At 41.1% G+C, this 25,226-nt stretch overlaps 1 protein-coding gene across 1 annotated transcript in view; it reads right to left on the bottom strand.

Annotated features, from left to right (window-relative positions):
• Positions 1-25,226, bottom strand: part of LOC145403089 (uncharacterized) — a 31,336-nt gene that overhangs the window by 841 nt on the left and 5,269 nt on the right. Inside the window, exons 2-3 of the mRNA XM_080274921.1 lie at positions 22,489-23,468; positions 18,013-18,135 (exon numbers count right to left, since the gene is read on the bottom strand). Of these exons, the coding sequence (XP_080131047.1) occupies positions 18,013-18,135; positions 22,489-23,468 (1,103 nt within the window). The remainder of the gene's footprint in view (positions 1-18,012; positions 18,136-22,488; positions 23,469-25,226) is intronic.

The following is a 25,226-nucleotide window of genomic DNA, read 5'->3' as shown; positions in this document are numbered from 1 at the left end:
ACTGTATGCATACAATATGTATAAGGAAAAATTTAACTGGACTGCATAGCTTTTATATACTGTAAATATATTTCTCATGGCATCTTCAGGGTGTAGCCTGGAAGCTGCCATAAGAACATATACCAGTATATGAAGAAAAAGCAACATGCAAAGAGGCAGAGTCAGGGGAGTGCATGGGCTTTAGGAAGTGGGGAATTTACATAGTAATTTGGCATACAAAAGGTTAGGTTATACTGTATATTACACATATTTTCAGATCTGATAAGTTACATGTGGCATATGAAGCACAGTACAACTATAAGCTAGTTGACAATCATTGCTGAGAAAGAATTTACTAACATCAACACATAGGATGTTCTCATATCTACTCATAACATACAGTAATTTCTCAAATATCCGGCGTAATTCAGCCCACCCCCCCACTAGATATTGAAGAATGTCGTATATTGCATGGGTACCCCCAGCTGGCTATCCATTCGATGTCGAGTCGGATAATGCGTCACTACCCCAAGCTATCCATCTTGACCCTCTATCCTAAAAACTTTCCAACAATATTACCCATGAGTCAAAGATTAAAATCAAGCATAAAATACAATACAGTACTGATACAGCACATACAGTAATATGATCATAATCATACTGCACTCACCTAGTGCTGGCATCGAGGAAGGGTAGATACGCATAGATATGTCCTCACTACGTGCACAGAGCACTGAGGAGCCACAGGGTTAGTCACAGCACTACAGTAAAGAGCGAGGCATGGGAGGCCACAGACTAAGTCACAGCACTAGGGTTAGCCACTGTGTGGGTTGCAAGTGCACAGATACCTCCTCACTATATGGCATCCACAGGAGAGACTGCCAGAGTGACGGTAGGCTCAGCGTGCCAGATGGGCGGCTCCCACAACACACTGTGATTGGCTGGTGCATTGTGGGGTTTGCCAGCATGCCGACTGAGTCCCATGACTAGGCCAGATGATGCACCTCACTGCAGGAAAGTGCGCAGTACTGCTGACTGCTTTCTGTTTCTGAGCTAGACATTACCTAATTTCACTGAACATTGTTTTAGTAAAGTCAAGCAAAAGGTGCCAGATATTACGGTGGGCCAAATACTGCAACGCTGGATAATTGAGAGATTACTGTACTCTGGTGTGTAATGCTGGACGGATATTATTTGAAGACATAAACATCTGAAAGTATGCTCCACTAACTGTTCTAAAATCGTCCTAATATGATTCTGACTGTGTTTTCTGTCAATATTCCTACTCGACAAAGAGGTAAAACCGTTAAATACTGCTCTTGATTCAGGCAAGGAGATAAATGGACAAAACCTTATATGAAAACAAGATTAATTTAAGATGGCAAGTGATACAATCAGATGTTAATATCTTCCACTGTTCTCACACAGTGGAGTAAGATCTGAAGAACATTATGCCTCATTACCAGTCCACCATGGACATTCATTGTTTCCCAAAGGCATTCTGTACAACAAATACCTTATCATCCACCATACACCTCTTGCTGAGTCCAGGTAAGCTGGAAGTAATAATAGCAACTGCCAGTCCCTTACTACCCTTGCGAGGTGGATAAGCCCAAGGCCAGGCTACTACAGTCCACTAAATTTAAAGGTAGACAAGCAGCCTGCCTTCCATGCTGGCATTACATGATCACTAAAGCCCTAGTCATCTCTTGGGGGTCAATGTTGTGTACATGGTTAGACTAACTCTGACTGGGACACTCTAACCACTGCAATACAGTATTCACTTTATCAAAACACAGATGCAACCACCACAATCTGTTTGTTCATATACCAGTACTTTTATAGAATGGTTGCTACCCCTCAGGGTACTTACAACAATACAGTTGTTATTATCTATCACTAAACTATGCTCTAGTCGGGAGTCTCTTTGAGTTGGTAGTGAATGTGTAGTTATACCAAAGGGGCAAAGATTTTAAGAGAGTGCAGTAGTATGTCATTATATGTGTTCACCTCTCTGCATCCTCAAAGTTCCCTCGATGACAAATACAGACTCTTACTCACAAAAACTGCCACTTCACGAACACAAACTGCTAAATGCACTTCTCACCCTACACTCCAAAGGCCTTCCATATTTACACCTTAGTGTGAAGCGAAAGATCAGCTGGCCTTCAAGACCTGTAAAATATGAATTGAATGTGTACACCAGACAACTCCATCCACCTATTCCTAGTTGCCTAAATCCCATATGGGGTGGCCATACATGAATTACTTTAATGTTAGTGTCTGCTACCATCTGGTTGTCCTCCCTCTAACTCACACCCCCTCCCTCATAACACTCTATCTCATCCTTGATTTTCCCCTCCCCATCCTCTCCCTCCATCTCACTTACATACACTCATAGTTTGGCTGGCTCTGTTGCTTCATCCCCTCCACATGGTCATATCATATCAAAGTATCCAGACCAACACCACAGGCTCCTTCACTTCCTCATTTGTCTGTCTGTCTCCTGACTTGACTCCACATGCTCCTTGTAGCTGTGCTCTCACTCTTGACTCGTGTTCTTCCAACATGATCCAAGCTTTACTTCCACACGTTAAAGTTGGGATCACAATACAGTACTGAACTATCACGCAGCTGCCTTTTTGCTTCCATGTTCACTTCCCTATTCCTTATCACTGCTCTCAGCAAACTTGCAACTTTTTTCCTGCTGTATGCTTTCATGTACTTTATCTACAACATCACCATCTCTACTAATCACACTGTTAAAATATCTGAAGGTACTTGCATTCTCCGTTTCCTTACCATTCAGCCGATTATGCACTCTGTGACTTAATTTCTCTTGAAGATCATAGCTTTACTTTTAGCTACACTGACTTTTAGGTTTTGATTATTATATACACTTCAGAACTCATTAACTATGCCTTGCACTCCCATTCATCTTCACTTAACAATACAGTACCATCAGTAAACAACAGTACAAGCAATTTCCAAACCATACCTTCTCTCACTAAGGACATGCCAACATCCAATGACCTACCTTCTTTTCCCTTTATAACCATCCATATAAAGTATATACAGTATATACCTGTGTACAGTATATATGTTAATAAGCCATGGGCAAAGGACACTGTTGCCTTGTTCACTGTAATACCATTACAGGTATATAGGATTTAAAAGAACACACAAACCATGTTGTGGCTGTAAACAGTAACAATTCAAGCCAAGCACCTGCTCCATGTGGGGGAAGTGTCATTGTTCTCAAACCTCAAAAGTATGAGCTTCTCCCAGTCACCACAAAGACATTGTTTATACACTATTCTTGCTACCACCTGATGATTTTACTCAGTCTGAAAGGATTTTCAACCGGAAGGATTAGATACAGACTTCACAAATTCTTTCAGCATGAAAGGTCTTTACTAAGCTAAATTATCTGGAGGGAGCAAGAATAGAATCCATATATGTACATACATAATTTCATTTTGTCTGTCTGTCTGTCCTCTATGGAAATCAAGGGGGATAAATATGAAAGCCACTAAACATCTCTAAGAGATGTAACTTTATATGGCGAATTTAGGTATGGTGGCGACCATCATCCACTCACTTGCTGTAGTGCTGCCTACTGCTTCCTTCACCTTTTTCATTCTTTTTTTGTGTCTACCCTCCTCTCTTCCTATTGCTCCCATCTTTCCTGTCACTTTTTATTATACTTCTATCCTATTCAGGTGGCTTTACATTCAGTGGCAAGCCCATTGGTTTCCTGTAAGCCAGGAAACCATTTACAATGCTGGGTGGCAACCATATAACCAACCAATGAGTGTTCCTTATGTGTCAACAAGTGATGGAGGGTCAGTGTCCCTCCTTGTAAAAACAACTGTCTCAAAGACAAATGGCCACCATTTACAGGATTATACTGTCTGGGTATAGATATACAGATAGACATTATAGATACTAAAATTTTGCAAATGTTGCTAAAATTGCAAACACGTGGATTTTCTTACTGTCCATCTGTTCACCCAAATTGGAACTACACATTTTATGGTGCATCTAATGATGCTCTTTGGAGCTTTGGAGTGGAGCAGGCTGGGTGAGTGGTGAAGGCAGGGTGAGGAGGAACTCATGTGTCAATTTAAGGATTGGGCTCAAGAGAACAAAATTCAGATTAACTGATGAATTATAAATCTGGAACTACTGAAGGTTATCAGGACTGAATGATGAATCACATGACAAAGATGGAACTATATTTAACATGTAATATGTGCCGTACCTCTATAAAGGAAGGTGTTCTGATTGTGACAATACCCTACAGAGACCCACACTCATTTAAAATTCCTGGGTATGGAAGAGCGCACCCTCAAGCTCCTATACAGTTTTACGATGCCTGCCAGCTGATTGCATTCTGTTCTGGTGTAAGTGCTGGGTGCTCAGTATCTGTCTAGCCACAACGGGAAAAAAAAAAAAATGGTTTGGACATGTGGAGAGAATGGAGAATGAAAGACTGACTAAGAGGGTGTATGTAGGTGAGGTGGAGGGAGGGAGAGGGAGGGGTAGACCGAGGATGAGGTGGAGGGATGGAGTTGAGAGGTATATGAGGGAGGGGGGGGTGAGTTGGGGGGAGGGGAGTCAAATGGTGGGTGACAGAGTGACTTGGAGGCGTTTTGTCTGCGGCCACCCTTTGCGGGATTAGGGCGTCGGGCTATAGATAGATAGATAGACTTTCCTGTTCACTGAACTGACTCTCCTTCCACATAACCTAACCAACACATTTCCTTATCCCACTTTCACAGACTTTCTTTGGCACTCTGTCACTCTGCATTCTATGGACATGACCATCTCTCTGTAACTCTATCATCAGCACTGCCACATTTCACTACTATAGCCCTTTCCCATCCCACCTTGTTCCATCCATTATGTTTATGTTTGGTGCTCTTTTGAACAAATTCATTCCCAAAACTTAAAGATGACAAAGCACTCTGTGATCAACTGTCCAGGTTTTGCTTCCATATGAGTCAACTCATAGCTAATCATATATCCATCTATGGCCAGATGCTTCAATCCCGTAAGGGGTGGCCACAAACAAGTTACCTCCACGCTGCCCTGTCCCCTGCCATTTCGCTGCCCTCCCTCCAACTTACATCCCCTTCTCTCATATACCTCTCTACTCCATCACTCTATCTCATCCTTGGTCTCTCTCTCCATCTCCCCCCTCCCCCCTTCCACCTCACTCACATACACTCACTGAGTTAGTCTCTCACTCTACAACCTCTCCACATGGCCAAACTGTCTCAATATATTTTTCTTATCTTTTCCTGTCAAATCCACATCCACACCACAACACTCTTTCACTTCCTCATTTGTCAGTCTGTCTCTCCATGAACTCCCCAAGCTCCTCTCAAATAACTAATTTCCACTGTTCTCACTCTTGACTTGCATCCTTCCAACAAGGTCCAAGATTCGCTTCCATACATTACAGTGGCAACCACATAACTGTCATGCAGTAACTTTTTTACTTCCACGCTCACCTCCCTATTTCTTATCTCACTGTTTTCAATGAGCCAGCAACTATTCTTCCCGGCTCTACCCTTTCATGCACTTCATCCTCCTAACTGCCATCCTTACTCATCACACTATCCATGTAGTTAAATGCACTCACATTTTCCATTTCCTCACTATCCAGCCTCACTGTGCATCTCAAAGACCACAACTTGACTCTTCCCAACATTCACCTTTTGATTCTGTTTCTTACATACTTTCCCAAACTCGTTCACCAAGCCTTGCAGTTCCCCTTTGTCTTTACACTTAACAATACAGTATCATCTGCAAACAGAACAATAAGTTTCCAAACACTACCCTCTCTCATTAGGGCTGCTCCAATATCCACTACCCTACCTTGTAACTCTTTTATAACTCCACCCATATACAAACTGAACAACCAAGTAGAAATGATAAATCCCTGTTTCAATTACCCATGGGGCAGGTAGGGCTCAGTAGTCATGGATTGTTATACAAGGTAGCAGCATATCATTTTGATCTTTGGAACACCAGGAACACCAACCAGGTGTACAACCTTGGAAACCAACTACTGTAAGCTGGGAATCCAAGATGGCACCCAACATGGCTGCCATATCCATAAATGATTTTAAGTTGGTCATAATTTGCAGTAATTTCAAGTGTAATACTGTACAGGTTTCCTACAGTTTTTAGGAAGGAGGAATTCATTTTTGATAATTTCAAAGTAATTTGACATACCATACCTTCACCTGTAAAATCAACCACTGTAAGCTTGAAATCCAAGATGGCTGCCACTTTTACAAATGTTCAAGAGTTGGTTGTAATTTGCATTATTTTCGCAGGTAATACAAGTTTTCTATAGTTTTCATGAACATGGAATTCACTCATAATGTCAAACTAACGTAATCAGACTCACCTTTACATGTAATTACCACATGACAGTTGAAATGGAAACTGATTTTATCTGATGTCTTTTCATATACAGTGAACTTTCAATTATCCAGAGTAATTCAGCCAAGTCCTACACCAAATAAAGCGAAATGCCGGATACTGCATAGTACCTGCCATTGGCTCAACATCCAGTGTCGAACTGGATATTGTGTTACTGTCTCAGCTTCTATTCTGAAAACGATCCCCTGAGTAAATGATGAAAATTAAGCATAAAATACAATAAAGTAATCATACAATACAGTAATACAGTGGCGACTGACAACTGCTTATGAGCCAGTTGATATGCCTTGGCGACAGATATTGCACAGAACCATCGGTTACATCCCATTTCGGGGCCGGATATTGCGACAACGGATAATTAAGTGTTTTCTGTAAGTTCGTTATTACGTAGCTGATGTGTTACATATGAATACTATTGCTGACTAATTCATACTTTACTATAATGACCTGAAAGTACTAGTATCACTGAAGAAGTTGATTTTTCTTTTACATTTCTGCTGTTTTACCTTTTGTTGATGTTTCATTGCCATTTTCATCAGAAATACTGTTCACTGGTAAGGAACAGTAGTTCTGATGAGGACGGCATCAAAACATCAACTAAAGGTAAAACAGCAGAAGTTAAAGAGAAAAATGAGTATATGAAAGTTACAGGATGAATACACACAGCACTTTTTTTTAGAATATGAATGAAAGAAAAGCATTTGGGAGGTGAATGTTAATCACCCACCAGAATATGCTGTTGGCCAAGTTGCAAGTGTGCCCCCCTCCCCCCCCCTGGGGCAAGTTACAAGTGTGGCCTGCTGGGAGAGGGCAGGAGGGGGCTGGGGGGTGGCATCCCCCAGAAAGGGGGCCAAGGGGCAGTGCTCCCCAGGAGAGGGGGGACCAAGGAGAGGTGGCCAGATGGCAGTTCCCCTCCCTGCGGGGTCGGGGGGTCATGCTGCCCCCAAGTGGGGCTGGAGAGTGGTGCACCCCCCCCCCACTTGAAGATTTTGGCCATATCTTACCCTGAAGGTCTCATGTTGATAGTTCAGATCATTAATAAGATATAATGGTGCTAAAGGTGGGCTATAAAAACTAGTTGACCTTTGACAGCTACTTTGCTGATCTTGACCTTGGCCTAGAGTCCCCATTTTTTAACTCAACTAAGATTTTGGTCATATCTTGATACCCTGAAGGCTTCATATTGATAGTTCAAGCCATTCATGAGATACAATGGGAACACACACACACACACACACACACACACACACACATGGATGAGGAAATGATGAAAAAATTGATAGTGGCCATGATCCGCCCCAGGTTAGAATATGCAGCGGTAGTGTGGTCCCCCCACAAAAAGAAAGATATAAACAAGATTGAGAGAATACAAAGAACAGCAACCAAGATGGTCCCCAGTCTGACAGACCTGTCATACAGAGAGAGGCTGGAAAAACTGGATTTGCCTTCGTTAGAGGAAAGGAGAAAACGGGGAGACATGATTGCAGTGTTCAGGACCATGGTGGGAGTAGATAAAATTGACAAAGAGGATCTGTTTGTATGGGATAAGAGAGCAACAAGAGGACATGGAATGAAATTGAAAAAGTCAAGCTGCTTGAAGGATATCAAGAAATATAGCTTTCCTTACAGAAGTATAGACTTATGGAATAGCCTGGACAAAGAGATCGTCCAGTCTAAAAACTTAAACGAGTTTAAAGTTAAATTCGACTTATTGAGAAACAGCGACGGAAACCTACGAGCATAGTACATTCCGTGTATATCACAATTGTTTATATTAGGTAAATACTTAAATATTTGGAACGACTTAGACAAAGAGGTGGTGCATGAGAAAAACATTCATGTGTGTAAAGGTAGACTTGATAAATGTGGATATGGAGACAGGACAACACGAGCATTGCTCAATTCCTGTATACTACAAATAGGTAAATACAAATAGGTAAATACATGAGAAAGCAGTGAATATGAGGATCTGGCAGAGAGTACAATTCAGAGTAAGAGCATTACTACATAGAATTGAAGAGAAATCGGAAAGAATTATACTAACTGGAGATTTTAATACATATATAAATTGGAATATTCTAGTTGTAATAAGCCAAGAAAGCTGTTGGGACCAAAAGCTCCTGGATTTCATGCAGGAGTTTTTCGTAACACAACATGTAAGGGAAATCACCAGAAAAAGAGGATTCAATGCACCCTCAGTGCTAGATCTTATATTTACTAGGCAAGAAAATGATACTGACAATTTAATATACAGTATCACCCTCGATTCGGCAAAAGCGACCATGCAGTACTAAATTGCAACTTCAGGATTGGATATTACACAGTTAACAGCAATGAAAGTTACAAAAAGAGCCTAAATTATAAAAAGGGAAACTATCATGACCTAAAGAAGTATTTCTTAGAAACTGATTGGGAAAATGAGCTTAGAGGACATGGTTTAAATGCTATATATAAAAAATTCTATTAACTTTATGAAATGGGAGTCCAGAAGTACATCCCACAGCACAAAGAAGCAGAAAAGAAAATATAGAAATGGTTCAATACAGAATGTAAAAAATCAGAAGAAAAAAGGGATTTGTTGTGGAATAGATACAGAAGACACAATAGTGAAAGGGCATATAACAGCTATAAACAGGCAAGAAAAGATTATACCAGAATAAGGAGGGAAGCCCAAAAACAGTTTGAGGAGGATATCACAAATAAAAGTAGTGATCAACCAAAGCTATTTTACAGCTACATCAGAAGCAAAACCAAACTAAAAGATAAAATACAATCCATTATGGATGAGGAGATCATCTATACACAAGGAAAGATATTTGTTAAGCACTAAACAAGAATTTCCAGTCAGGTTTTACAGAAGAAAATAATTTTGAGAGGGATGATATGGAACAGGTATGCCCACACATATTACCAGATATACAAATATCAAAAAAAGAAATACAGGAGGAGCTAAGGAAATTAGAAAAAGCAAAAGCAAATAGTCCTGATGAAATTTCATGCTGGGTGATACATGAATGTGCAAGGAGTTAAGTAAACCATTATTTTTAATTTTCAAGGAATCCTCGGGACAAGGTAAACTACCTGATATTTGGAAGAAAGCAAACATTGTTCCCTTATTCAAGAAAGGAAATAGACAAAATCTACTCAACTACTGACCAGTATCACTGACCAGTATTGTAAGCAAGGTATTAGAAAAGTGGATAAGAAAAGTTTGGGTAAATCATCTACCAGAACACAATATGATAACAGAAAGACAGTTTGGTTTCAGAAAAGAAAAATCTTGTGTTACAAATCCGTTGAGCTACTATGATAGAGTAACAGAAACATTACGGAAAAGAGAAGGATGGGTGGATAGTATCTATTTAGATTTTAAGAAAGCATTTGACAGAGTGCCGCACCAAAGGCTTTTATGGAAACTGTACCATCAAGGAGGAATTCAAGGCAACCCGTATTGTTGGGTGCAAGATTTTCTCAATAAAGGGGAAATGAGAACAGTACTAAGAGGAAATTACTCATCACGGAGAGAAGTGACTAGCGGAGTTTCACAGGGCTCAGTGCTGGCACCAATCATGTTTTTAGTGCTTATAAATGATATACACAGCAACATTGGAAATGAAAGCTATCTACATATGCTTGCTGATGATGCAAAAATACAAAGGTCAATTACTAATGCAGACTCTTGTAAAGGGCTACAAGAAGAATTAAGTAAACTTTATGAATGGAGCAATACATGGCAATTGGAATTCAATGTGGACAAGTGTCATGTAATCAAGTTTGGTAAAAGTGGAAAAAGACCTGATTGGGATTATAAGTTAGGAAATAAAACCCTACACACATCAGAAAGAGAGAAGGACCTAGGTGTGATTATTAATAACAGACTATCTCCAGCTGACCACATCAGCCAGAAGGTACGGAACATGTATACACTGCTTGCAAATATGACAATAGCATTCACATACATAAATGAAGACATGCTAAGAAAGATAATAACATCTTTCATCAGACCAACCCTGGAGTATGCGTCCGTAGTCTGGAGTCCTCATCTCAAAAAACAAATAGGTAAGACTGAAAAAGTTCAAAGGGCCGGTACAAGATGGATACCAAGCTTAAGAGATCTCAGCTACGAAGAAAGACTAGAAAAACTGGATCTGCCTACACTACAAGACAGAAGGAAAAGAGGAGACATGATTATGCTATATAAATGCATATCAGGGAAGGAGAAAATTGACATAAATGATTACTTAACCTATGGGGAAGCATCAGCAAGAGGACACTGCAAAAGACTGCATAAAAAGAGAGGTGATAAAGACGTAAGGAAATTTAGTTTTCCAAACAGAGCAATTGATCAGTGGAATGCACTACCGAATGAAATATTGTGTGCCAAAACAATTCATAAATTTAAGGATATGTACGATAAATATGGTTTAAGACACGGGCCAGTATAAGCTTGACTCATTCTTGTAAAGATACAATTAGATATGAACAATTAGGTAAGAACACACACACACACACACACACACACACACACACACACACACACACACACACACACACACACACACACAGGTGGGCAAAAACAAGTGATAACAATGGATGCCCCAAGTCAAACAAGGATGAGGTATTTCCCTAAAACCAAGCAAAAACAGAAAACCTGATGGTAGAGAAATTAAAGCGTATAATCTGCCAGAAAGACAACAAAGACAAATTGTACAACGTCCAGCCCAAAACATCAGAGAAACTTAGAGTAGCCATCCTGGCTAGGCAAGACTCAAATGTTATCCATCTGAACTTTGACATTTATGAATCTGATTGGCTGGAGATCAAAGGGCCAAAATGGCATAAAAAATGCTGACTCAAACCACCTGATCAATACTGTTACTGGCAAACGTGCACCTGAAAATGTACATCATGATATAACACACATGGAAGAAATTGGCCTGCAAGCACTTGAAAATTCCGTATGCAAAGAGGGCAAAGTTCAGTTTGTCAAACTGAACACCTTCACACAAAGCCAGGCTAAAAGTAGCAAGCAGAAAGCTCAGCCCCGTGGAAAATGTGATAAGTATGAGCACTTCTTCGTATGACACAGGTTACTGCTAGTGGTGACAGTTTTGATGTACAAGAGTACATTGGAAACCATGAATGTAGCTATTACCCTCCACCTTTCTTTTATGAAGATGGCACACTGTGAGCATGTAGGACAAAATCCAGTCCTGTCCTGTAAAAGCTATAAAGAAGGATACAAGCATAAGCAGTTGTGAATGGTTGCCATGATACAACAAAGCACGTGCATTAGTGACCAATGTCATGCAATGGGTTCATCATTTGTTATTTGTGAAAGATGAAAAGTTCTCTGCCATTTGCACCTAGACACAAACAATTCTCAGTGAAGATTCAGCTAATGCAGTGGCTGTTCACCCTGCGTTTTGACTGCTACAGAAGTCCAAGTATGAAGGAAGCAACAAGGCAGGCGAGGACTGGTAAGCCAAAAACTTTTTAAAAATGTGATGTGTCAGACCAGTATAAAGCACCAGATCCTTCAGAGTTCTTTGCTTGCCCTACAGACAATGCACAGTTACCTGCCTATTTGTGTGATAAATGGCATCAAGATGAACTCCTGTCTTCAAGTCCTGGTAACACCAAAATTTATCTGGGTGGTGATTTCAGTGAAGAAACAGAGTCAGTAATGTTGCAAAGTGGAAATGTAATTCCTCCCCTTGAATCAACACATGAAGAGGCAAACACTCATATTATACAGCATGTACTGTATAGTGGCAAGTAGAAAAAATGCCCTATCCCCTGCCACTTCACTGCCCTGTTCCCAGCTCACCCCCCCAACCCTCTCTCATATACCTCTCCACTCCAACCCATTATCTTATTCTTGGTCTCCCCCTCCCTCTGCCCCCCTCCACCTCACTCACATACAATCTCCTCATTAGTCTCTTGCTCTCCATCCTCTCCACATGACCAAACCCTCAATGTATTTCTCCTAACACTTTCTATCACATCCACATCCACACCACAATGCTCCTTCATTTCCTCATTTGTCAGTCTGTCTCTCCATGTAACTCCACATGCTCCTCTCAAATAACTCATTTCCACTGCTCTCACTCATGGCTTGTGTCCTTCTAACAAGGTCCAAGCTTCACTTTCATCCGTTAGAGATGGTATCACAATACTGTCATGCAGCGACTTTTTACTTCCAAGCTTACTTCCTTGTTTCTTATCACTGCTTTCAAAGAACCAGCAACCTCTCTTCCTTGTTGTACCCTTTTGAGCACTTCACCCTCGAAACTTCCTTCAATTATTTTTTATTAAATCATCATAATCATCATCATCCAGACCTCCTTTCCCACCCAAGGGCAGGATGAGGAGTAGCAATGCCTAGACAGCCAAAACTTGCCCAATCCAATGGGCCTCATTTCCATTCACTCATCATTCAAGCCCCTGGAATCCTGGCTCTATCGGCTATGCCAAAAACATTCACTACATTCTGTAGCTTCACACAAACATATCCGATTGAGTCAATCTGGACGCTGCCATGTTAAAAAGGGGTGCCAAATTCCCTGATCATGCACTGCTCCTCACAACATTCATCCAGCCAGCTTGATCTCTTGTCAGTTCCCTAGCCTCACCGACTTCCAAACCTCTTCCTCACACACTCATCCACCATATCTTTCCACCTTCTCCTTGGCCTACCTCCCCTCCTCCCTCCTTCAAATTCACTCACATATACCTTTTTCTCCACTCTATTGTTATCCATTCTCTCCACAGGACCATACCATCTCAGTACACTCTCTTCGCTTCTGGTGCCCACCGACTTCCTCACTCCACACCTTTCACGAATCACATTATTTAGTATCCTATCCACTCTCTGTACTCCATATACATTCCTTAGCAGTCCCATCTCCACTGCTCTTACTCATGACTTTTCATTTTCATGCCACACCATACTCACCTCCATAAGTTAAAGTTGGCACCTACGCTCCTCATGGGGCAATGTAGGATTGGATGATGGATGGACGGATGGCACCAACACTCTCTCATGTAAGCCTCGTGCAGCAGCAACATTCAAGCCTCTGTTTCTTATCAAGGCTTTCATTGCACCAGCTACTTTTCTTCCTTGTGTCACTCTACTTTCAACTTCTTTTGCATATTTTCCTCTCTTTTCTATCACTGTACCCAAGCATTTGAACTCTCTCACCAATTCCAGTCTCTCTCCATTCACTGTAACATCACACTGGCAGTCATCTTCTCTCTCAATAACCATCACTTTACTCTTTTCTACATTTACTCTCAAGGAACAATGCTCACAGACATCAGCAAAACTTTGCACTAGCCTACCAAGTTCTTGTCCGGTACTTGCAAGCAGTACTGCATCATCAGCATACAACAAATTTGAGATATTCCATCCATCACCATTCATTACCAATGTCATCCCTCTCTCCATTACTCGTGTTTTTACTTCTCCCTTCACCCCATCCATATATATACTGAACAACAATGGGGACATCACACAACCTTGTCGCACACCCACACCGATCATGAACCATTCACTTAGATGACCATTAACCCTTACACATGCTTTGCTATCATCATAAAAACTCTTGACATCACCTAGCAGCTTACCATCTACACCATAGATGTGCAAAACTTTCCACAATCCCTCTCTGTCTACTTTGTCATATGCTTTTTCCAGATCCATGAATGCCATAAACACCTTCTGGTCCTTCTCACAAGCCTTCTCTACTATCTGTCTCACTGCAAATACTTGATCCACACATCCCCTTATTTTGTACTAGAAAAAAAAAAAAAAAAACTGGCAGGTGCTATCTTTTAGAGACAGTTTCCATAAGTCACCAATGTAAGCATTTAATCCATACAGTCTAAAAAACATTTATTACTTTATTTTTAGTACCTCTTGAGTACTTTATTTGGCTCAGAAGAGGCACTTCAGGCAGGAAGGGTCAGATGTAGGTTTCATTAAGCCCTTCACCAGGAAATGCCTGTCCAGAGTTGAATAAAACCACCTAATGCCAGGAAGAATAAAATAAGTAAGTTTAGGGACTAAAGAGGTAAAAGGGCAGCCTCTCCTGATGATCCAAGCAAAGGAAACAGAACATATAGTTAAACTATGGTTGAGTAATGAAACGCTGGGGTACTTAGGTCCAAATTTTTGGTGAAACTGTCGACTTTGTTGCACCATTTTCTTGGTAATTCATTATGCCAATTACATCCAAATTTTCTCTCTTAATTTATTTATAAATTCTTAGTGCTGCCATGGTCTGTCTAAGCAACTCACATGAGGATACAATGGTGTAATATGCATAACAAATCACTAAGGAAGAGGTACTACTGTCTCCTATTCCATCTAAAATATGGCTCTTATTTACACACATAAAACCACTACAATTAAAAAAAAAAAATTCAACTACACTCTAATAGTCAATAAAGGTAGGCACTTGAAACTTTCAATACAAGTCACCATGATGCTTAGAAATATGGGGAACTACAAGACTAATTCCCAAAACTGGACTATGGAGGATGCAGGAAGCTGTCACTTCATTTCTGCCTTGGGTGGGGCACATATCATAAGCCAGGTTCATGCAAGTCTATGCACAAATCTTCACTAGTTCAAGGATTTTACATATTTTCTGTACACGTCATGTGAATTTTAATACAAAAGGTGTTTTGTGAACTGGAACAGTACATGTTCCACTAACTACAGGTCAGGGGCTGTGTTTACTGTGGGAAGTTGACTCCTTTCAAATTACTCCTTGATGGTGTTTACTATGTGCATCAGGGATTATATTTATATATGATAAGTTTGGTGGTGTGTCAGGCAAGGGTAGGATGGCCCTGGAGGGGAGGTTGGAGAAAGGATGCTATGGTAGGGGGTGGGAGGTGGAAGGACAAGAGGTAAGTAGAAGGAGGTGGAGGGAAGGAAAGGGAAGTGCAGGGGAAAAGGGAGAAAAACAGGAAGAAGGATGGGGAAGGGGAAGGAAGTAGAAGGAAAATGCAGGAAGTGGAAGGAAAGGGACGGAAGTGGAAGGAAATGGCAGGAAAGGGGAAGGAATGGGTAGCAAGAAGGAATTAGGGGGGAAGGGGAGGGATGGGGAAGGTACTGGAGGGAAGTGGATGGTGACACAGGGGTGAGAGAGGGATCCTTCAGCAAGTCCTCATGATGTTACTTTTTTTTTCCTTTTTGAACAACAGACCCTCACTTTTTGGAACTAATTGGGAGAAAGCCTAGTTCGACAACACCAAAGTTCAATAAATGACAGTCACCCCCCCCCCCAGGTGGGACTTCAAACACATGACTGTAAACAAATGTGCTGGAGGTGGGGCTGGAGCTAGCTCTGTGGCTGGGGTAAGGAGTGGATGGAGGAAGTTCAGGGAGCTGTTGCCACTCCTGACAATGAGAGGGCTCTCCCTTCGTGCTATTGGACCTTTGCATGCAGCATGTGTTGGGAGCTTTATGTTGTACAGTTGTGAGAACCCAAGTAGTGAATTATGTACGCTCATGCATACAGAAATGACAATGATTAGATGGATGTGTAGTGTGACCTTGAATACATGGCTTGGGGGGGCTAGGATTGCAACTGAAGAGTTGAGAGGAAGGATGGGATTTGAATGTAGTGGTGCTGTGATGGGAAGGGCTGGACTGAGATGGTCTGGGCATGTTGAGAGGATGAAGGATGACAACATGACAACAGGGTGCAGAGGGTGAGAAGTGTGAACGTTAGGGGTATGGTTGCGAGAGGCTAACCATAAAAGACCAGGGACGTGGCCATAGACTGTGACCTCAGCGATAATGGAATAAATAGAGAGGCTGCCAGAGATCAAGCAGCATGGACAGCCCCCATTAGGCGACCAAGACCGATGCATGCAAGCATGCTGGAGCCACTGTAAATGATATGAATAAAATGAATATCATATTCTAGCAAAGTAAATGAAAACTATATTCATTTTACAGTACCCTGGCCCATAGTTTTGCACTTCTGCAGCTTATTTCACATCCATGTCATAGCCCATTAAAAAAAAAAAAAAAAGTTCGCTGGGGCCTTATAATGCACCCTACTTCTCAACCCCAGTCTGGTATAGCTGGGGGGGGGGAGGGTGGAGTTCAGTCAGCTCTGACATGTTCAAAAGATACTACATGTCTGATACTACAGTGTGTTTGTTCTAACCTTACAAGAATCCTTCAACCCTTCTAGCTGAGTTGATGGCTAAGTGTAGTCTGACTAGGGTCAATTTGACTAGTAACCAAGGAGACTCATTCCTGCCTCATAATTAAGACTCAATGAATTTCATGCCAACGGTATTTATTAGTTGGTGGAAGTGGCCCAGTAGTCGGGTCAAAACAAAACAACTACCAGTATAGTATTTTGTACCTCCTCTATGTCAGGGAAGTGTTCCAAAATGTCAAAACATTTCACCACACAATAAATACGGTCCAACCTAAAAAATCTGAACCTCAAAAGTTTATATCTCAAGTTTCAATATCATAATACAGTATTTAAAATCACTTCAGTTTTAACTTCCATAATTAGCCTACACATTTGGCCAACCAATGGTATGTCTAGCCTATGAGATACGGCAAGGATGGCCAGCTACTGTGACTGCAAATATAAGACATGGATACCACAATAAACAACGTAGTCTGCCAAACGTGTCTATTGAGATAAGAAGAGCCCATTAAATACTAGTCCGAGTAAGACACAGATAACCACAGTAACTTTTTTTATTTTTTTTTAGCCAGCCAAAAATATATCTACTATCCTAGGCCACAAGACAAGGATAGCCAGCTAAATACTAGACAAGGATAACTGTAGTAACTTAGGCCACTTGTCCAGCCAAACGTATGCCTAGACTTTAAGATAAGACAAGGATAGTCAGATAAATACTACTGCACTTCCAAAGTCTGAATTTATCAAGTCTGAACTGCCGACGGTCACATGCACTTGAAAATTTCAAGGTTGCACTGCAAATTGAGGGACATGATAATACAACCATAGAGGTGGATGGAGCTTCAACAAGCAATGTTTCTGGTGCTTAGTGAAGTTTGTTTAAGCAGAAAGAATGGAAAATGAGAAATTGCAAGTGGCATGTATAGGAGTGAGGTCGAGGGGAAGGGAAGACTGAAGATGACATGGCGGGAGGGGATGGAGAGGCACATGGGTGAGGGTGGTGTATGTTGGTGAGAGGGTAGCTTAATGCCTGAGGACGGTGTGTCATGGTGATTAACTTGTAAAACCCCTCTTCCAGCATTAAGGTGTCTGCAAGAAGATAGAGAGCTATTAATTGTAAAAAACATAATGAGGACTTACTATACAAGATAGGGTGGGTGGGTAATGAGGCAGATGGGTAGAAAAGGGCGGCTGAGAAACAGGGTATGGGAGAACTGATTTCACATTGTTATTATTGGTATTACTGAGGGTGTTGTTGGAGGGAAGGCTGGAGGATGGCAGACAAAGGGGAGAGAGGTAATACTACTGGTGGGGGTTGTAAAGAGGGTAGAATGAAGGGTGGGGGAGGGTGGCTGAGGGTCTGGGCGTGGGAGGGCTGACTCACCATCTTGCCATCATTGGCATCAGCGGGGGTGTTGTTAGTGCCAACCTCTGGGCTCACTACTGTCATATTCACACCCTCACTTCCCTCTACTGATCCCATCGGAGCATCTGACATCAGTTTGTCCTGAAAGGCATCAATTCTTCAACACGTCTCTACAACTTCGTAATATTTATGCTTTGCGAAGGTTCTTAACCCACTAATCTCAAGGATGCAACTTCCATTTCATTCTTGCTGCTGCAGTCAAATTTATTCAGCTTATGAAAGCCTCCTACAAGATAATTAATACTTTACAGTATCTAACCCCTCCAGTTAAAAAATATATAGCCTATATCTTAAGGTGAATACAATCACCTGTAAATAGCAAAAAAAATAAAACACAAAAGTTATCATCATATCAAATGGGTTACTTCAGTCGGCCCAGAAATGTCTTTATATGTTTTAATCTTGCTATCTCCTGACAATTTTATTCACTCTGGGATAAACATTTACCACTGGGAAGAGGTTAGGTATTGCCTAAATAAGCCCCGTAAATATACAAGGCTATTCCTAGGATAAAATCATCTGGCAGCAAATAATTACGCAAATGACATTGTGATTCCTCTTAAAGAAATCCTTACAGGTTGGCCATTTTACATCCATGTTTTCTATGGCCTGAAAGCTTAATCAAAAGCCAAAACCTGCTGATTACTGTACTTCCCAACAGCTGTTGGAAGCCAATGGGGAAAGGGAAAACTGAAAAGGTAATAAAGTCTTTGATAATGTTAGTCCCAACTTGGACTCGGACTGTCTCTCCATGTACTACACTTACGGATGATAGCTTCCTACCTAAGACTTATGACTGTGAGTCTATTTACCAAACCTGAGGCTGTATTTTACTCTCATGGTAGAGCCTTCTATAGTCAATGGCAGCCACCCATCTACTACCTTAGCAGCAAGAATAAACTAAAAGGAACATCGCCTGGATTCAAGGGGTTATAGATGAGAGGGGCCACTTTTAGGCATCCGTACAATGCCTCCATTCACCATGTGGAAACATGTTTTTTTCCTTTTTTTTTTCCCCCTTTTGTTCCTAGGGCCTGATATGCTTGGTACATATTTCCAGTCATATGTAACTTCATCCACACTAATATCTTGTTCTGCACAAATGCTGTTTCCCTATTAAAAAAAAAATAAATAAAAAAATAAAAAAAATAAAAAAATTCAGCTCCGTCGATTATACTACTAGTACATAAACTTTCTAAATAAAGTTGATATACTGGTACAGCTTCCTTCAGCAAGTGCTCTATGACTGAAAAATATATATCAAGAGATCGTGCACATAAAATGCAAATATTTATCTGTATAAAAGACTTGAGAACAAAAAAAAAAGCTGATAACCCAATGACCAATACTGATGACTATAGAGGCATTAATCCCCTCAAATGATGACACATACTCTAGGCTGTCTTGCTAACCACAGATGACTCAGTTAAGCTTTGGAGAGATCTTTTGAAGTGAAGAAGTTAGAAAAAGTCTCCACTAACTCCTTCACAACCTGATGTCCCTCCCTCACGCAAATATAATCAGCTGAAAGTAGCAAGAATAAAATATATAATATGCCATCAAATTACCTAACAATTCTTAGGCTGATTTATATATACTTGCTTTGTGTATAATGGCATTGGTTTGTAACTGATGTGTACTACCTAATTTAGTTAGAAAGCATGGTAATAACAACCACAATAAAAGAAAAGTAAGGCATACGTTACCAGCCAGAAAACTAAGCCCTTCACAACCATGATTTGTTTAATAGTTATTTCCTGCTCCCTTCAGATTAATTGACTCAACTTGGCAGAAACTTTTCAAATCATGAGGTAAAATATATCCTTCACTATCCCATTCAGTAGTAAAGATCTCTAGTAAGCTGAACTGGTAGCAGCCACAATAAACTATACAATACCTCACTGTAGAAGAGGTTAATGGACAATGAGGGAAAGAAAAAGAGAGCACAGCAAGACTGGTCAAAGGGTTAAACAAAACACAACACTGCTAAAGCTTCCAGCAAATCACAGTCGGATATCACTCGACGGATGGCAACAAACATTAGCACCTTCAAGACACTGACATTGTTTTTGTTACCACATATTCTTGCTCCTCAAAGACAGTTTTATTGAGGCTTTAAGAGACTTTCCAAACAGGGGGGGTTAAATATAGCCTTCATTAACCCCTTCACTGCCTCAGGTCTCCTCCAAGCTTAATGAAATTCTCTGAGGGCAGCAAGGATAAAATAAAAATACTGTATTTCATTGGACTATGAGGGAGTAACACCTTCAACACAGCAACATATTATATTTCTTCTTACTCCAATACAGCTTTATTTTACCTTAGGAGAGGCTTTTCAAAATGAAGAGGTTAAATAATCTTGTCACTGACTATTTCATTTATATGGGTCTCCCCTAAGCCAAATAAAAGTCTCATAGTAGCAAGAATAAACTTCATAAAAAAAGGAAAAGAAAAAAGAGAGAGATAGAGAGAGAGAGTGTTGCTGTACTGAAGAGGTTAAACTTGCAAGCCACAGACATCTTTTTAAAATTCTTCTTCATACTAAACTGATGTTATTCATCTTAGGAGAGTCCCCAGGTTGTGAACAGGTTCCTGAGGGATATATCTGACTCCTCCGGTTCAAAATATTTCTCCTAAGGTGAATAAAAATCATCTTGTGGCAGCAAAAACAGACTAAAGAGGTTGTCACTGTATTGATGGAATCAACAGTACTGTAACCTTAGCATTATATAAAGCCACATAAAAAGAACCACATTGAAAGCAACCAATCAGTGACTTAGGCTTAACTGCCAGTGAATTTTGCAGGACAGCTTCCTTGATTAATAGCAAGCATTTTAGCAGTGTCAGTGAAAAAAAAACTCATATGCGTCAAGCCATAATTAATACTGTAGTACCTAACTAATCACCCTGTAATATGAGAATGGACAATGATTCTGAGAGGACTCTCGCTTCTCTTACCTTAGTTCACTTTAATAGAGTGTAGGAACGAATCACAAAAAAAAGAATGCAATTAACAAACAAACACAGCTTTCCCTACCTGCTTCATCCTCAGGGACACCCCCTTTAAGATAAGTAAAATCATGTGCGTATGGCAAATACTGAACAGAATTTTTTTTATCTAACTGAAGGGGTTAACTCACCGAACTGAGAATCTACAGTTCAGAGTCGATGTCCAAAACAAACAAATCTGTCCAATCTCAAGCTACAGGGTGTCCATCTATATGTAGTAAGTCAGCTTGTTACCTGTGGCTGAAGTAAGTGGTGTATGCTACTGTACAAATCCACAACTGTAATGATTTCTATGTGCCTTATAAAGTACAGTACTATCCTACACTGCTGTCTCTACCCATACCTGTATATCTATTACTCTATTCAGGTAGCAGTCAGTCAGCCAAACATCTATCTATCAGTCTAAAAATCAGTTACCTACATCCTTCCAAATTTATATGGTGGTTTAGTGAGGAGGGGTGCCCATGCTGCATCTCCACAGCTTCACTTTTGATACTGTCTTTAAAACAAGTGACATTTATAATGAGGAAATATTACAATTTATTGATGCATTGCCTTCTCTGTAAACTAATCCTTTTGTCTAAAACCAATACTAAATACAGGGTATGAACATATCTCCATCCTTTGTGTCTACTCTCAATTGTTTATCATATGAAACCTTATCAGGCATAACTGAAATAGCCATATTCTTAAAATCTGCCATGTGAATACTGATAACCTTATGTCCACATGCACACATTCACAAATTGTGCACACATAAATACAAAAATCACACCTTGTCCATGAACACAAAGCTGTTCATTCACTGATACACAATGAAACTTTTGTATTATAATCACAATTTTTAAATACAAATTTCACACACTTTCCACTGCTTCATCACATTCACTACCATATGAAACAAAGGTCTTGGTGGTAGATGATGGTGACCAACATCTGCTAACTTGACGTAGTGCTACCTACATCCTCCTTCACACTTATCATTCTATTTGTGTGTCTGCCCTCCTCTACTCCAATTTCTCTTTTATTTTCCTGTCACTTTTTATTACTCTTCTTGCCACCTGAGGTGGCTCTACACTAAGTGACAAATCTAATGGTTTTCTGTAACCCAGGAAACCATTTACAATGCTGGGTGGTAACCATACAACTAGATATTGGGGTGATGTGGAGCCTGCTATGGTGTCCCAGCTAACTGGGTGGAGTGGCACAAATGCGGTCTCCATCCAAGAACCAAACTTCCACACTTTTCCCCGCACCTCGCTGTCACAGAGCATGACAACCAGAAGAAAACATCAGTTCATTAAACGGGAGTCCTGCAGGGGCAGTTGCTTGCCTATGGTTGATCAGTCTGCTCAGCCAGACAGATGGGGCTCAACAACAACAACAAAAACGATAATACATAATGAGTAGTGACCAATCACTAACCTTATCTGGGACGCATGCTGGAGGGTCATGCCAGGTGCCTTGCGTACAAGTGAGGCTGGGTGGACCCAAAAGGGTGTGTCCGGGGGAGCAGCGGTAGTGAGCCACAGTACTGCCATCTTCTCGCTGGAACTCCACACTGCCATCTTCTAGTAGTGGTGGCAGCAGGCACAGGTCAGGATGTGTTGTGATGGATAGGGATCCTTGCTTGGCTAACTTGCTTGGGTTGTGGTATACCACAAACACAGTATCTGCATCAGTGTCCCGTCTAAAAACATCACTGTAAGCCGGACACCATTCTATATCCCACTTGGGATTCATCAAGGACTCTTCATAGACGATGAGATGTGGCCGGATGCCCCGAGAGAATCTGAGTGTGAGATGCTTATTTCCAGCAGTATTAAGCTGCCAAACACAGGACTCTGAGGGTGCTAGTGGCTGGAACACATGCTCTACTTTCTCTGTCAGTTGGTCTGTGGCAATGATGCCATCAGAGCAAGTTGGTATGAGACAGTGAGTCTCCAAAGTCATAGCAGTGGAGTTGACCAAACAGGTATCTCCACCCACTGGCAAGCTCACCATCAACCCATTATCACAGCCTGATGAAGCTTCAGTCTCAGGCTTCTCTGTGGCTACAGCTACGCTGATATTGAAGTCAGCAATTTTCTGGCAGGTGATGTCTCCTTTAGGAATTTCAGTTTTGGCATCTAACCGTAGGTACATTTCAAACAGAGCTCCATTTGGAATCAGCTCACACTCCTGACACTCTGCTTCCCCATCCCCACTGTCCGTTACATTGTGTGTGGCTGCATCTGGACACAAGCCACAGTCTTGGCTGATTGGCCGCTGTACCCCATCCACATAGATCATGATGGAGGACAAGCCAAACAGGCGTACCTTGTTCACTCTGATGCTGAGCTGATGCGTGGTTGGCGCTTGGTAGCACCTGTGGCAAATACGGTCATTCATCTCACCAAGATCATCTGAAACACATGTGGACATAGTTAATAATAGGGCTGGGACTGGGATGTGGCAGTGGCGTAATCAGAGGGACACTGAGCCCACAAATTAATGTCCCGGCTTCAGTTCCTAGGTCAACAATGAGACCTTTGAGCAGGGTCTCTTTACCCCAGCCTGTGTGCACTCAGAGCATAAATAGGGACCTATATTTGTGCAGCAACAATGGCATGTCACAGTCTGGGGTAACACTTACTTGGTACAGTCGGCAAGATTTCCGACTGGACCACCTGGTTGCGGGATTTGGCTAACGTGGCAACAGCGCTCGCCCGTGTGTGTGTGTGTGTGTGTGTGTGTGTGTGCCCGACATTTTTTCGAATCGCTAAGCTTCATCCTCCGAATTATATTATGTGGCCATTGTATTATGCTATGATATAGGCCAATAAATATTATGTGATTGGGATAATGGGCTTTGCACTGTACCATTTGTAGTCTGAATTATATAAAATAATTCTCTTGCCTTGCAGCGAGAACCACGATACAGGTTGAGTTGTGGTTCAGAAACAGAGGGCAAGTTCACCCAGAAATGGCGCGATGTAGGGGGAAAGGGGGGAGTATGGGAGTAAGTAGCCAACAGTTATATATTCTTAGTCATTATAGTATAGTTATCAAGGTGTCAATGTTATCCTGTGCCCTGATTGATGATAAACCTATTTACTTTTATTATCTTTATATAGACCCGATTACACACTAGGATACCCCCTCCCTAGTTAGCGGAAAACATGCCCTGCTCCACCGCCTCGACTCTCTCTCTCTCTCTCAAACTCCTCAGCTGGCTATCAGTACACACACACACACACACACACACATAATCAGTTTGTGCTAATGCGTAATGACGTTGCATTTAGTATGTTTACCTAAAATTTAATAGTGTCAAAATACAAGTGCAATACATAACCACCTCACATTACGGATTACGTTAACCAGTAATCAATACTTATTTGCATAGTTTATGTTTCAGTAATAGTCATGGGGTAGCCAGACCCACACTGATATTTTCGTTAATGTGAAAGGGAATCATGTGTTCAGTGGCGGATACCAGTTAGTGGGGAGGTGGTCGCTGACACCTCCAATCCTCATAGCTATGGTGGTGAGCTGTAGTGTCACTGCAGAGGTTCCTGTTCCTCCAGTTATGTCAAATAATTAAACTCAACATACTGATGAACAGCCATTTCTTATGGAAAACATAAACAGCCCATATGGAACTATGAAGCATATTGTGGGAGCTTTCCAGCTCTCACGCACAAGTCACAGTCTTGGTCCTTTGTTTAAGTATTGCCAGCCTGACAGTGTGTAGTGTTAATGACCATGCTATTAATATTAGTTCTACATGCTTATTTACATTTGGAACAACAGAATTCAAAGCAGGATTTCATTCAGTACACAGAATGCCAAATACAGCATGTGTGTGTGCGTGTGGGTGTGGAACAATACGAATGGTGGGGGTGGGGGGAGTATAGTGAGTATGAAATGTGTGTCATAACGGTAATATGGGTGTGTGCATTCGTGGCTAAGGACTGCCAAGACTGATATGTAATCTTTGCCTTTAACACTTGATGACACACACCTTAGTATTTACTTAGGTTCTGTTTATAAGTCTGTAGCATGTTACATTATTATATTATTAAGATCTTGTTTTGGGGGTGAAACCTGAAACACCATATGAAGACAAACACTGAAGTATTATAAAACTGTGATATGGAATCCATATTTTATGAATAACT

Source organism: Coenobita brevimanus, chromosome 60 (assembly GCF_032717465.1).
Source record: "Coenobita brevimanus isolate Jiangsu-jjx chromosome 60, ASM3271746v2, whole genome shotgun sequence".
NCBI classification, from domain to species: Eukaryota; Metazoa; Arthropoda; class Malacostraca; order Decapoda; family Coenobitidae; genus Coenobita; species Coenobita brevimanus.
This window is presented reverse-complemented; position numbering and strand designations above follow the sequence as displayed.